This window comes from Tinamus guttatus, unplaced genomic scaffold (assembly GCF_059628265.1).
Source record: "Tinamus guttatus ecotype Peru unplaced genomic scaffold, ASM5962826v1 Tinamus_guttatus_pri_ptg000287l, whole genome shotgun sequence".
In the NCBI taxonomy this organism is placed as follows: domain Eukaryota; kingdom Metazoa; phylum Chordata; class Aves; order Tinamiformes; family Tinamidae; genus Tinamus; species Tinamus guttatus.
Window position 1 is genome coordinate 5895374 of NW_028288821.1, and position 16097 is coordinate 5911470.

General features: G+C 38.0%; 1 protein-coding gene across 1 annotated transcript in view; it reads right to left on the reverse strand.

The window, feature by feature from the left end:
• Window positions 1–7842: 7842 nt before the first annotated feature.
• The window catches only part of TMEM164 (transmembrane protein 164), a 28878-nt gene continuing 20623 nt past the window's right edge, over window positions 7843–16097 (reverse strand). The window contains exons 5-6 of the mRNA XM_088527546.1: window positions 9941–10041; window positions 7843–9569 (exon numbers count right to left, since the gene is read on the reverse strand). Coding sequence (XP_088383672.1) covers window positions 9363–9569; window positions 9941–10041 — 308 coding nt within the window. The 3' untranslated portion in view covers window positions 7843–9362. The remainder of the gene's footprint in view (window positions 9570–9940; window positions 10042–16097) is intronic.

Here is a 16097-nt window from a genome sequence, read left to right on the forward strand (position 1 = left end):
AGTTATATCAAAGCATAGTTAAATAAAAGTAAACTTTTTTTTAGTATGTGTTTGTGTTATGAAAGAGCACAGGACATATGCCATAATTTACATGTTTTCATCTATTGCAGGAATAGTACTTGAGAGCTCTAAGTACTGTGTGATATTTCTGATACCTCTCCATAAGTTAGAAGAAAGAAAACTGATTGGAACTTTTTACAGCTGTAAAAATAGGATTTAGTAAGAGGTATGTGTGGTATCATTGCAAGCCCAGTACATGCTCGGAGTTAGCTCCTTGCTCATGTGCCTGCAGAACTCCCACTGATACCTGTTGTTCAGTGCATGTGCCAGGGATCAACACATCCCTTCTGTTATAGAAAAGACCTTCCTAATATGGGTGAGTAAACTGCAGTAAGCAGAGATAAGTTACTTCATAAAAATGTTTGAAAAAATATATATAATCGAAATAGACAAATTAAGATGTAACAAATATCAGACTAATTGTACAATCTTTCAAAAAATTCAAAAATATTTGGATAAATTATGCTCATCCCTTATGTGAGGTTAGCTTTGCTACTTAATATTTATGGAGGTTCTTACAGAAGGTCTTTAGTATTCCTTCATCCACAGCATTTGATGTCCAAATACTAACATTTTCAGTTGTGATGCCTTAATCTATAAGTAAACAGAGGGCCTGAAAATTCAGGAGCCAAGAGGGTGCCAGGCAGACGCTGCAAAAATTAATAGATGTTTATATAGAGGCTATTTTGGATGATATTGTTGTGTTTCTACTTGGGGAACATTTTAAAATGGGTTAGTCTTCAAGTGGGAAATCTGGACAAATGTCTACCTGACAGAGGTGTTTTGGTTTGGGTTTTTTTTTTTTTTTTCCTTGCCCTTATAGGGAAACTGAGCACAAACTGAATCATATTGTCTGCTGCAAAAAAAGTCATCCAGTCCCATCTTTATCTGTCATCTCGTTACAGCATGCTCATGCTTCTGCAGGAGCTCATTGTTAGAAGTTTTTTAAAAAGATCTATTATATATAAAAATATATATGTATTGAAAGGTGCTAATCAACCTCAAGCAGGTCACGTGACTGGTCATGCGGATCTAAAATCATATCAGATTTTTTTTAAAGATCTTCGATATATGCAGATGTTATACAGAATTTCTTACCAGTGTAATAATGATATACTGATGAATAAACAATCCTGCAGGTTTTTAAGGACAAGGTCAGCAATACTTCCCACCATGGCTTGGGGGGGAAAAGGATAGTTTTGTCTCCTTTTTGTATACAGCATAATGCACAACACATTTTTGTCTATCTCTCAGTAGCTGTTGCTTAAAAATATAGTGCAAAGGGTGTTATACAAACAGTAAAGGTGTGCTTTTAAAATGGGTTAATGTCAGACCCTTCTGGACCAGAGTTTTGTATCACTAATTAAAAAAACTGTTACAAAGTCTATGGTCAATCAGACTTGTATGCTATATTTTATAAAAATGCTTAGAATAATCAGTCTATCTACAGTGTTTCTAGGGCACCTACCTCCTCGGCATGCAAGTGCTGAGAATGCTGCAGATTGTTTCTGTGTAATTGTGGGTTTCTTTGTACAAAATGTGCAGTTCATTGTGACATGCGCTGGGACAGAATAGGTTTGCTTGCTTAAAGCTGATCAAGAAACACTTTCATAAATGTCATTTCCCCCATAATTATGTTTATTGCCCTTTCTGATATATTGCTGCATTTAGATTTTTTTATTATTTGGAGTACTTTATAAGAAGTTAAGGTACAACCAGGTAGCCTGTTTCGTCACTGTTTTTAAGTTGGAACGCTAGCTTCCAATGAGCACTAATCAGTTTGCCTTACTCCATTAAAAGAGTTTGCTTTTAATTCTTTTGCTTAAGTTTCCTAAAACCCATGTTCAGAAAGCGAGCTAGACAGCGAGCCCCTAGAGATGCTGTGAAGCTCTCGCTCAGCCCTGCTGCAGCACCGACGTTTCCCCAGCTCGACGCCAGTGCTGCCCACGGCAGGGCAGGGCACCCGAGTTCCCACCTCAGGTCTGCTACTGCTTAATCAAGACAGTCAAGGCCCCTGGCACACCCTGGCGTTTGTATACGGCCCTCCTTACTCGTCTTCAGATGTGCGGGTTTTTAAAGTTCTTGTCTGGAGTAGGTTACATCTCTTGTGTGTGTTAGATCGAACCAAAGAAGCCTCCAGCCATGCCCAAATGCTGCTCCTAAAGCCTGCCTTCCAGTCCTTACAAAATCCCTGCAGGATTAAATGTATTAACTTTTTTATTTTTGTACAGTTTCTAACTGATTTTTGCTAGTGATGTTAATTGAATTAAGTTTATTTGGGGAGTCTGAGTATCTACTCCATTTAAATAAACTGGTGACTTTCCTTTTATGTTGGAGAAAAAAAAAAAAGAAGAAGAAAAAAAAAAAAAAAAAAAAAGGAAACCCAAAGTGTGCCTCTCAGATTTAAGGGTTTCTGGTTACATTTATTCTTAAGACCAGCAATGATTCTTTATATACAAAGATATGTTTTCCTCGTTTTTTATTACTGTTAAATAAATAAAGAATAAAAACCTCTTTCTTTGCTCTGGACCCAGTAATTTTGCTGGTACATAAACGCACTGAGAAAACAAACTTTTGTTTGAAACTTTTGTAACAACTTATGACTGTTTTTGTATATCAAAGTTGATTCTTTTCAAAATATTTGGATCTAGTTTCTAAGTTATTTTAGTGTTTTCTATGTTACAAAAAAATTACTTTGAATTGTTCACCAGCATCTGGAGTTATCTGTAATGCAATGGTGACACAACAGGCTTACAGCTACCTGGAGTAGCTTGTTGGGCCTCTCTCCCTTCCTTCCTTAGTAACTTGATTATGATAATATCACAGATTACCTGAAACCCCTTCCTTTATAACTAGATCCTCCTTCCTTCCACATTTAATTGCTATTAGTGTGAAGAAACTGTTGAAATGGGCATTTTAATATAAGTATGGCTTAAAAAGATAAAAATGAGGAAAAAAAAAATAGAAGGTTATCTGTGGGTCTGTGAGATATGGCTGTGGAAAGATATTGTAGTAGTTTTAACACTATTGTTATTACCTTTTAAATCATTTATCCAATAAAATAAGGAAAAAGAATCACCATTTCTTTTTATGTTTCTGTCCTTAATTGTGTGGCTTGGTAAGTGGTTTGGTTTTGACATCTGAAACTAATAATAATTTCAGATGCTAATGATGTTAGGAATATTTCCCTATGATTAACTCAGTCTTCTCATTTTGCCTACTGTAGGAACAAATTGGACAGGTGCAGCTTGCAGTCTAATTCAGAAGTGAGTCACTGAACACTCCAGCTTTTCAGGTCCAGTTTTGTACTTTCTATGTCTAACTTTAAACACTGAATTATGACCAGTGTTAGTCCTCTGACTCTCTGAGAGTTGGAAGTGGTTTTAACTTTTTAAAAATACAGCTTAATTGCAGAACCAGTTACACGAGTGTGACTGCTACACTTCCATGCAATACAATAGGAACATTATTCAACAGGATAAATATTAAGTTAAAGCAAAATTTATATCCAATAGTATCTTTGAGTAAATAAATCAGTATACTTTGTTCATATTATTCTTGTAGTAGAAAGTGTATTTTTAAAGAATATCAAGGTTTTATTAAAAATGCTAACTAAATATCTATGTACTCTTTCAATGTTGAGGATTGATACAGGCATTACTCGCTTGAAGCTTCTACACAGAAGATAAAAATTAACTCTGAAGGAAATAGCTACTTAAGTAAATAAATTGTGATCTTAGCATGTTACAGATTTTAGTCTGAACTTGGTAACGTCCATCTCAAACTTGCAGTCCACTGTGACATAGATTTAGTGACATTTCCTACAAAATATTTCCTGCTGGTGGCATCTTACCTGTGTTGGTATTAAACAGTGGAAGGCTGCTTTAAGTATTAGAGTTGTAGAGAGATTTAGAGAATAACTAGCAGCAACAAGTGGATAAAGAAATCCCTTAGTGGTCCTCAGGTTTCCATAAGGCATTTCATAGTAGACTTCTGCTCCAGCTGTTGTATCAGTCTTTATGTTGTTACAGAGAAATGAAGCTGGGGAATTGATTCTGATTCCAGATTGCTGAAAGCCTTTGACAATGCACATATAATAAACTCCAGTCAGAAAGGCATCATTTATACTCCATAGTCATATTCAATATTTTTAATATTCACATGCGAGATATTCAATATTTTCTCTTTCCAGGAATGGTATTTGTCAAGAAGCTTATACAGCTACCTGTTTGCTGGTCTAAGAAGAACAGTGCAACACAACAACACTGTTGCAGTATACTTAAATGCCAGAAACATTTGTGAATAGCAATAGAGAGGCTTCTTCAGTACCTCAGAGTGATTGCTAGATAAAGGTTTAGGCTGAAAGTGTAAGTACATGTTCTGTTGTATTTGACAACAAATGTATATGACAACATATTCTGTTGTCACTGAAGTGACACAGGACAGGAACTATATAACATTCTCTACCAAAGCTGCGGCAAGTACAAGAAGTAGCACACAAATTACCTCTTATTTTCAGATTTCAAACAGAATCAAATGGAATGCAGAATACAGAGAGAATGTACTCTTCCCTGGGCTTTTTATCTTTAAGATATGGAAATATTTGAGCAAGGATTAGAGGATCTGTCGGGAAAGTAGACTCAGGTTTCTCTTGTAACAATTGCCAGATATGAGATATAAGTTCTAATGCTGCTTAACACTATCCTGATAATCATTTTTCTCACTTACAGGAATGGCTACATGCAGCGTAGACCAGGCCTGGCATTATGGACAGCCTAGGAGTAGAATCTATGCTCTTATCTGATTGATGATTAGTTGTCAAATATTCAAGGCCTCTTAGGAATCTACTAGCTTACAAATTCAAGTGGGAAGTCAAGTTCAGTTTTCTTTACTAGTTTTAAGAAGTCGTAAGCAAGATACACAGTGCCTGTGCAGTATTCCTTAAAATGCATTTATTTGTTTTAATATAAAGATTAAACAACTGTTGGCCCAGGGAGCTGGACTTAGGATGCAACAACAAAAAGAACACTGGACCAGACAAAAATACAAAAACAAATACACAAATTACCCCTTATTTGCAAATGTTACCTCATTAACAAGTTTTAACACATTAAAAAGTTTACAAAATATAGAACACTTTCACAAATTATTCAGAACTAACAGCTTATGTGGCAGTTCAGCCTCCCCACCTCAGTCCTTGTCCCTGCCCTTCCATTTTGTGCCTGGATAATGTGGTGCCTGAAGGAGAGCGCTGGGCCCGCAGAGCTGCCCGTTTCCACAGGGAGCTTCGAGCGGCAGCCAGTGCGGGAGCAGCCCCAGCGCCCTGGCGCAGGGTGGGCAGCGAGTGCGGTGGCAACGGCCGCTGTTCTGCCTGCTGCGTCCTCTGCAGCAGCGAGAGGATGACTCAGTAAATATGGAAATCTTAAAAAAGTACAAAATTGACTCTGGAGAAAAATAAAATCAATTTTCAAACCACCTTGGCTTCAATTAGGTTACATTAAAAGCTGCAAGACAAATGTACAGCAATATCACTGAGTACAAGATCACAGAACTCAACAGATGTGTTATGCATCCTATCACTGTAAATATAAAAACATCAAGGTTGATCTCTGTCTGCCTGCTGAAACCTTCCACATACCAAGAGAAGGGCTGATATATGCCCTCTTCCTGATTTTTGGCCTTTTCAGAGCATTAACTCCTAAAACTAATTGAATTCATAAAAGTCTGCCTCTAGGGAAACAATTGCAACACCAAGAAAAACAGCACATCTATATTTTCCCTTATCTATAAATGTATAGGAAACCAATGCCTGCAGTTTACACACAAGACTTAGAACATAGAAGTACAGTATTTAAATAGTTGCAAATATCGGTTTCTGAAAGGAACGCATAATTAGATTTTACAAAACATTATTCAATATACAGAAATATCAAAATCCCGACTGAGGCCAGGGACAGAGGGACAGAACTTCTGTGTTGAGGTACTATCATCTTAAGGTGTGCAAATGAACTGACTCTTCCTCTCTCCCAGCTTCAGCGAGGCAGCACCTGTGTAAGCACTAGGGAGCTCTGCTTGCACTAGGGAGCAATGTTTGTCAAGCCCTAGAAGCCGAACCAGAACCAAGCCTCGGTGGGTGCTCACAGACTGTGGTCTTTCATTGATTTATGTAAGTATGACCAAGAGCTTTGATTTGCCAGCAAAGGGAACAAAACAGAATTTCTTCTTTGGTGTTTAAGTAGAAGAACACTGAACAAACAGATATAGCTAAAACACTGCGCGCACTGTCTGAATCCTCAAAAAGTAGCACTCAGTGTGTCCCGGATAGCTGAAGCCTCGGCACTGTAATTTTAAAGTCCCTAGACTATTGCCAGACATTATGGTGGGTGCAGAAGTTTCGTTAGCTCCCTTTTGTGCTTTGGAGTGTGGCTTACCCAGTTTGCATTAACAAACCCATCAGTAAACAATTTTATTGTAGTTATTAATGCTGTGTGTATGGAGGTGCTTGGACAGTGAATGTAAATTTAGGCTGCCTTTCACTGACGGTAATCAATTCATCCTAGTTCGTATGTTTACTATGCTTAAAACAAAACAAAAAAGTAAGAAAATAAAGGGCGTTGTTCACAGACCTGATTACTTCAAGAAAAACTTCTTTGTACAGTCTAGCCATCAGCACTGCAGATGAGTTTTTCTCCTGGCAGTAGACAGCAACTCTTCACAAGCAAGGCAGCGAGGCAGTCCCTGTTTTTACTGTCAAAGAGAGAGGAAGGCTCTGCTGCCTTCCCTCCCTCCTGCTCCCAGAGTGCTGTTTTACAGCAGCTCTGACACTCGTAACATCTTTATGACTGTAGAAGTCATTTTAAATCATCACTTTTTTTTTCTTTGCTGAATTACCACATTCATTCAGTCATTCTAACAATAGAAATGGCATGGCAGAGTTCAAAAGGCTGCAGCCCCAGCCTAAAGTAAGCTGGGGAAGGGAAGCATGTGTTTCCTTTTGGTAATGGGGAGCTGTTTTACCGGCTCATCCCACCTTGTGAAACTGGCCCCAAACAACTGGACTAGCCTAACAGAGAGGGGCCTAAGCGCCGGCACAGAGCCACACCTGTGATGTGGAGAGAGAGCGTGGGAGCAACCACATCTGGTGGATCTGCTCTCAGAGCCAGGTTCTGTGGAATTACACCAGCACCTTCTCTATCCAGATTCTCCTAGGGATTTCCCGAGGGTCAAGTATATTTAAAAAGCGTCATTCCTGTTCCTGAGCTTTATGCCAGACAGTGAGAGAAAGAGAAGAAGAGAAAGAAAGGAAGAAGGGAAAGGGAGGGGACTTTTCTGTTTTGTAACTCGCATTTTCCCAGTAGCTATAATATTTTTTAGAGTAGATAAGGAAACTGGAAAAATGCTTCAAAATAGTAATTAATATATATTTTTAAAAATGCTCATGTTGAAAAATTCCTTCTAAAACTCTTTCAAACATTCTTTTTAACCAAGATTTAATTCAATGCAAGGCATTTTGCCAATTTCAAAAGTAAATAATAAAACAAGATAAACTTGACCATAACTGGAGGGAGGGAAGAGCACATGCATATATTGCATGCATATGTGCATGTATTCTGCAGCGCGGCAGTTGCAAGTCAGAACATGGGGTGAAGCACTTCTGATTCACATTTTGGGCTTTTTCCTTTTTTTTTTTTTTTTTAATCGGAGTTAAAATATTTGGAGAAGCCATTTGTTCTCCAATTAAAATTTTGCTATTTTAAAACAAGAAAAAAAAATCATTCTTACTTTTCATTCTTACTTTTCTTCTTGAGGTATGCATGACTGTACCTTAACTTCAGAATAGAGCTTCAGGTGACTGAGCTGAAGGAGGAGGTATGATGGTTTTGATTTATATTACAAGTCACAACTACAACAATACCATGAAATGAATCTATAAATTGCAACAGAGTTCTGTACAACAAAATTTCTGCAGCCCTGAAATACAGTCTGTCCAAATAATGGACTTAGAACTAACCAGCTGAATATATACAGGTCACGATTTCCCCTCTTTCTGCCCCAAAATTTCGCCCTCTAGACTTGAAAAATGTGAAGAGGTACGCGTAGTATTTATAATGCTGCCTACCTGCATCCCATTCTACTCCAAAACATGCATCAAAAAGAAGTTTCTCTCTCAGTGTAAATGCAGTCATAGTAGCAAACTGAAACCACCTCTCCAGTGGTAGCTAAAGAGGTGGATCTGTTTAGCTCTCCTTTTTATGCCTATATTTTAAAATCAGTATACAAAGCATATTAGAGCTATAGAGAGAAAAAAATATATTGTTCCCTCACTGAGGATCAGTGTAGAGTACAGAATAGGAATGTTTCCAAAGCTGGCAAGTTAAAAACAAAACAAAACAACCACCAACAACAAAACAAATCTGATCTTCACATTGGGTTTTGTATCTCGACTCTCTCTCCATATAAGCTAAATGTCAATAACCATTTTGTTCAAAGGCAGGTCAGAATAGTAGATGAAATATCTATTTTAGCCTAGATGTTCCACAGCTTTTTGAAATAGTTTCAACTTGGCATTTTTTCCAGTCACTCAAATAAAAACATTTCCAAAACTTTAAGATACAATGGGACCTAGTCAAATATTAATCCACAGCAGCTTAGAAATAAAGTAGTCACTTAAAATACAGTTTTTGTTTACAGCAATTTTCGTTGTTACTAATACTGTTGTAACAAGTTATTGTTGTTATTCTCCAATATTTTCAACCAGCTTAATGAAAATACAGTAGAACCTCATTGTTTCACACTTATTACTGGGAGAGTCAGTGTACATTTTTTCACTGCGACTGTCTAACAACATTCAAGCACTAAGAGTTAAGCCAGGATGATGCACTTCAAGATATGCTCTGTTCTTACCAGTGGTGAATTATAATTCAGCTTTAGTTCCTATCCTGGGATGTAAGTGTACTGATAATTAGTAGAAAAAAAAAGTCAAAAAACGAGGTAGCACTGACACTCTGCACTGGAATGTGGACAGATATTGGGCCTAATTTTAAAGGGTGGCTTAGCCACTGTAGCCTACACAAAATGTACAAAACACGAATCATTTCCAGAATAAGGCCACTAATTTTGCCATTGGCAATTAACAGTGAGAAACAGCAGTTAAAAGAAAAAACACTCACTTGATTACAAAGGTGTTTCTGAGGCAGTAAACTGTGGGAAGAAGTATAAACACACTGTCCTCTCATCCCTCCTCTTTCTCTTCAGTATAAGTGCCTCTGCTTTCTGTATCTATTATTCCCTGAGGAGAATTTTCAGTCTATTTTCTTAGTGGGGAATCTAAACAAGTCCATGCTACATTTAAAGATGGGGAGAGCACTGTAAAACAGCAGGATTACAAGTTTCCCATGAGTCATGGTCATGACAGTCTGATGTCCAGATGCCCAGATTCGATACCAGGGCCCATAAAAAGGGTCTGAGATGGCTGGGCATAACATGTTGTTCAAATTCACTTCTGTGACCTAGGAAAGGGACAACAAATTTATAAATTAGTAAAACCACTTAAAATGGTAATTTGAAAATTACCATAGTAATTGAAAGTGTTTTGCTGGCGATCCTTTGTTCAACATTAACAGGCCAGCTTTCAGAAGGAAAGCAGATCTGACTGCAGTTCTGCATTTGAAAGACAGATTTATACAGATGCGTAACTAATTTATGGAAGTTTTATCACTACTTATGAAACATGAGATACAAATGGCCATTAGGATGTGCAATTAAAACTTTGCATTAAAGTAAATATCCATGTGAATCTGGACACTTCGAAAAACTAGACAGTGTCTGTATTTTGAATGTACTTGCAAACTACTCATTTCCTAACACATATGGTACTTACCAATCCCAGAATCTGCAAGATGCTAAAATGATACACAAACATAAGCCCAGTAGATAGAAGAGCCCACCAGAAATTGTGGAGTGGTTCTGGAGTGTAGATACCTTGAAAAGAAAGGAATACATTAGTGTTCAGCTGATTACTGTGGCTAGGCACTCACAGAAAATCCTCTTTTCTCCTCTAGATTTTGGGGTATCTGGTTTTAGATGATAACCTAGGGACCACTGTTATAGTAATTAATATTTGAGAGCCTTATTTATTACTTGGAGCATCTGGATCTGTTTCTTCTCTTCTGCTCCAGCATTAAAATGTACAATATATTGGCTTACTAGGCTGGCCTATTTTCCACCAACACTAGTGACTTTTGCCTCATTCACCTACTTTTTCCTTATAACACAGCAGTACTAAATGTGTCTAAAATACTGTAATGGTTTGCGACAGAGTCTGCAAACTCAGGTTATTAATTGCAGTCGAACACCTCCTTGTTATGAGAGCTATGACATGTACAGAACTCGCCCAGGGAGTGGCGGTTACTGCGCAGTGCTCTGTGAGAGCAGAGCTGCATTGTTGTGAGAGCTCCTGCATTGTTGATCGACATCTGTTTAGTAATTTGCACTGATAATGCAAAGTATTGTAAGTAGTCAATCCATTAGTGACAGACCATGTTCTTAAGTGAAAATTGCTGTGGAAGTACTCTCAAATACATACTATAAACTATTCATTTTATATTCAGTAGATATCACAGATGTTGTTGTTTGTACCCCATGAATGAGGCAGCAGGTGCCACTGTATTTTGGGGCTCTCTTCCTGAAAGTGAGTTTTGACAATTTAGCGAAAAAACACAATGTCACTTGATCTGGAGTTTACCAACGAAGTAATAACACTCTAATAAAAGTACTCTTAGATGCAAGACTATTTTTAGAATTAAATATTCAAACACATGGTGATAACAGAAACAGTCCGCAGCATTGTCAGTCTTATACTAGCAGACACGTTTATAAGATATGGGGAAAATATCACTTTCTATATGGCTTTAATATCCTAGGGAAAACACACACACAGAAGATGCACACTGTTGTGCTGCTCATGCTCTGTAGAAAGTTGTAGGCTTTTAGACAATTACAAAAATATAGTGTCATTTGTATCTTTCTTTGCCTGTTCTCTGCCCTGTTAGATATTACCAAATGCTGATCCATATATCCATTACTCAAAGGATGCCTCATACCTGAGGCAGGCATATTGATATTACCCTTCCCTAGCTATCACATTGAGCAATAATCGTAAAGATTCAAAAGACTTCAGCATAGGCTGCACAAGCCTCCTGGGGACAAGAACAACTGTGCACGTGTGTAGGTAGCTCTGGCAGTACTCACTGGACTAAAGCTAGTATGAGTAGACCTCTCTACAGTATCTTATGAAGATAAAGGCAAATAAATCTTTTTACCTGCTTCACCATTTAGTTACGCCTGCTCTCTGTTTTTAAAATCACCAGAGGACTACTACTCTTTATTGCCCTTTGATTTTTTTTGCATTTATTTTTCTGTAATTTTGGTTGTCATGCCAGCTATCTGCAGTAAAACCAATGTAATTTAAATAGAAATTTCTGAAAGTTAGAATATCCTTCCCTAAACTACCTCCAGTTTACATTCTAAGGCATTATTTTGTCCACTGACAACAACATAGTAGCTCTATTCCTGGTCAACAGAGAGCAAGAAGCTGGCTGCGTACTCAAACAAGAGCAGCACATATATACCCTATATATCACTCTCACTGTGACTTTAATAAGCAACAAAATTGTTGTGTTTTTACCCAAAATACAATTGCATACCTTGTTTTAGTAAGCAACCTGTGACTTGATATGACCATGACAGATAGGACAGGGAAGCTAATTTGAAAGCATAAGGCAGCTTATAAGATTTCTTTTCCAGCAGGTAGGTGAAGGTCAGAGAAGTGTCTGAACTACAAACAAAATCTGAAGTTAAAAGTGGGCCTGATATGAATAATGGAGTCCCCTATAGTTAATGGGAGAAAATTCAGAAAAGTATAGTACTTTTAACATATTTAGCAAGTATGATCTAAGAGCTGGGAGGTATCCTATTCATAACCCAGTACCAAAAGCTTTGCTTAAATAGCGGTGGTATTAATTAAACTCCGCTAACTGAAAACATCAGTTAAGATGGCAGGTACATGACACCATCTTGCATATTTTTTTTAATTAGAGATAGTAAAAGAGGAAGGCAAGTAGCCTTAGGGTCAGAGTTTAACTGTCTACAGCTCTTTTACCAAAATACCAATTTTAAGTGACCTGGTCAAGCTGTACATAAACCTTCTGTGCTGCCTCCTGAGCTGTAAAGTAAAGGTCACTTGACTTGCAAAGCTTTTTAGTGTTATCTTTGCAGCTTTAGGTGCATTTTTAACCTAGACGCATTATTCAAAATAATATTTAAATAGCTAGGCTATCTAAAGCTATCTACCAGGAACTGGTAGAGTAGTGCTGTATCTTACTTGTTTTCACATGAACTCACCTGGTTGACATTTACTTATGTTATTTTCAGAACTATTTTGTAAAGCCCAAGAACAGATGGCACTAGACTAAAGAGGTAAACCTCTAGAAAAGGTAGAATGCAGAGACCTTGATATCTAGGGGACAAGTTAGGGTCCTAATTGTTTCAAAAAGGAAACAACAATCTTCACACAGAAGCATTTGAGAGCAATCTGGACTCCTGCATGTGATTTGGGACATTGTTTTTAAATTCGTATCTTTGGGATATTTTGAAAACATTTCTCACTAGATAATAAATTTTATGCCTTTGCAGCACTGCTATTAAGCAGATGACTACTTACCAGCCCTCTGTGATCTGCTGTCTTTACCAGCCTGTTAACAATGATACACAAAAAGGAAAACCGAGCCCCAACTGAGCAGCTGTTGGAATGGCCTGTGGTGGGTTTGTCACAAGCTCTCTGCTACTCACAGGGGAAATCAATGTCAATATGTCACAGTGAGCTTCACTATCTCTCTATTCACTAAGGATCACAAGCAGTTCTTATATGCTAAGCACATTCAAAAAAATTTAATCCAACTGCCAGTCTGGCACTAATCTCATTCTCAGAAACGCTCGCGCCCCAGACAGTTTAGACCATTCCAGATCAGGGTCATCCAAGCAGGCTGTATATTTGCTCTTGTGCTGAAATAGCACAGTAATGGATATTTCAGTTTAAACTTTATTATTTCAGAAGCACTGTTGGGAAGGGCTCAACAGGGATTCAAGAGATTTGGGTCCATCATTGCTCCCACAACAAGAATTCATATGACCTTGGGCAAGTCAAAGAGTTAATTTGGTCATCTAGGAAGTGGACATGTGGCTTTAAAGATCACCACTAAACAGACATTAAATTTCTTTTATACAGACTTATAACCCATAAAGTCTTGTGCTAGTTCTAATGTCCTTACTAACTATTTATTTTTATTTAAATCTCTCAAAAAGTAGGCTTGTGAAAAATCTTTAACAGAAACTAGTACTTTTTTTTGTATTTCCATACAAGCATAATGTAGTAGAAGATTGCTCTTCTTTTGGTTGCAAGTGGAGATTTATTTTTCCCCTGCCCAAAATACAGCAGTTTACTCTTTGCACAGCATAGACAACAAGTGTTTGAACAGTGAATTTATACACACATTTTAACACGGAGGACGCTGGAGACCTGGCTCCCCCTGCAGACCAATACGTCTGCACCAAACAGCGACACTGTGTGACACCGAAGTGACACGGATACAAAGGCCTGTCTGGCTAAGCATAAGGGAAACTGCCAGAACTTCAGGTATATCTGTTTTGTACATCAGATTGCTCCTTAGAGTGCTAGATCTCACCCCACCCCCCAAAAAAGGAAAAAAATATTCCTGTTATTTCCTGTTATATTGTTATTTCCTGGTATTTCCTATGCTGCAGATCCCAATCCTAAACCCCATATTAACTCTTATTCTGTATCATTATGGAATGCTAAGCATTTGCTCACAGCACTTAAAAAATAACACCACCATTTTGATTAAATTGAAATTTGGAGCTGGACATTTGGAAATATAATTTGGAGCTGTAAAACCAAGTGCATATCTGATCTTGTCAAATCCAACCCAAAACCTGACCACGGATAGATTCCCTACCTTAAGGCCCAAGTCAGGAATAGTTCCCAGTCAGGAATAGTTAGATCTCTGAGGTTGATGCAGTTTAAGCCAGGTTTTTCTTTCCATTATGCCACAAGCATACAGTAGGCAAAATTAAATTTCCCTGAACACCACTAGGACTCTAATCTTGGAGGTCTGGCTAATGCCCTCCTGAAACAGCGGTGATACTTTGGGACATCATAATTCCCCAGCTGCCTAAGCCCTCTACCAGCAAGCGACCAAATTCAGTATCCTTATCTATGTGAGCAAACTTGTATGCTTCAGAAGAGCAGCTTAGTTGTGACTGCAGATGAAAGAGGTTTGAAGAGCTCTCAGTGAATGGGTTCCATGGTCTAATTCAGTGCTGCTATGGGTCCTGTTTTGTCCTACAGTTGGACAGTCTGATCAGAGCTTTTTCAGAAAAGCTGCTTCCTGCCCAGATCTAGAATATATTTTTTGGCAAGGTTCATATGACCATGGGTTCATGGGATACAAGGTGAGATTCATCCAACAGGATAGCAGCAAACTATAGATCTCCTTCATGTAGGAACTACCTTGAGTTACAGTCTTCTGTGCTGACCTGTTACGTCTGCACTCCATCTGTTTTGTATGCAGCTGAGAAAGGTCTGAAGTACAGCACATGAGCAATCATTTTGTCTCCAAGTAGTATGTGTGTATATGTGCACACGTACATGCATATGCACACTTAGAAAGGATATCTGTTAGAAAGGAAATTCAGTGCAAACGGTGGGGAGACAGGAAGAAAAGGGTAAGAAATCTTAATTACCAAGGAGAGATTCATCCTTGAGCACTGAGCTCCTGGTCAGTTCATTGTGCAACACTGAAGCGTGAACACTGGACATCTCTCTAGTGCATCAATTTAATCCTATGCATGGTGGAACCCGCACACTGAGCAGGGAGGGCACTAAGGATGATGTGGCCAGTGCCACATCACTGTCTTCACCACCACACATCCTGTCTTCACCACCATAATGATAACAGGAAATTCATAGGGAAGGACTAAAAGGCATTTGTAGTCCTCCCTTACTGTCTCCCAGATTCCTGTCCAAAAGGAAATACTTAAACACCTAATGAGACCATGTGCATGATTAGGGTGATACTCAATTAGCATGTCAAAATCATTCATTCACTTCTATCTAGAAGAAGCATCAAGCCACCTCTGCTTCAGGTGTTTTGCTCAACTCAGTTGACAGAAATATTAATATTGTAATAGATTCTATTACAGCAATCAGTAATCTCAATAGGTTTCCAGTAAAACTGAAGTAATAGACTTTTTCACATCCTATCCATTCATTTTCTCAATTCTTACTCCCCTTCAGTTACTTCTGCATAAAAATTGATGGATTCACTGGTAGAGCTTCCTATCCGAAATATAGAAATAGAGCTACTATCAGTAAATGTAGGGCTGATCAATGTCCATGACAACAGAGTAGTTGCACAATATATAATAAAGGGTATCATCTACTTAGAAAGTGTTTTTAAACACAGGTACTATTGAAATGACAAAAATTATTAATAAATATTTAGGCTGAGTCAACAAGAGTTTCTATGAACAATTATAAATTTAGTCATCTGTGGCATCAGCCATAACTACTACTAAAGTTCATGTGTTTTGCTAATGAGTTATTACAGTAATTCAGGTGACTAGCAGGAACCACCAGAATAAGAAACTGAAGTTAGTTACACAGCCTAGAGCAATCTCAATTGATTATTTAGCCAATTAAGTTTGGGTTTGAAATTTCAGTACTATCATGTCAACATTAGATGGCAGCAGATACCTGGAAATTAATAAAGGGCACATTAGGCTGCAAAGGAGACACTGCAACACAAAGCCCTTCAAACTACAGATAAAAGTCCCATCAGCCCCAGATATAAGGCACAGGAAAAACAGGATAACATTCACTTGGAAATTCCAAGGCAGATCACAAACAACATTCAATGACAAACATAAGAGCAAGGCAAATATATAACTCGAAGTGATAC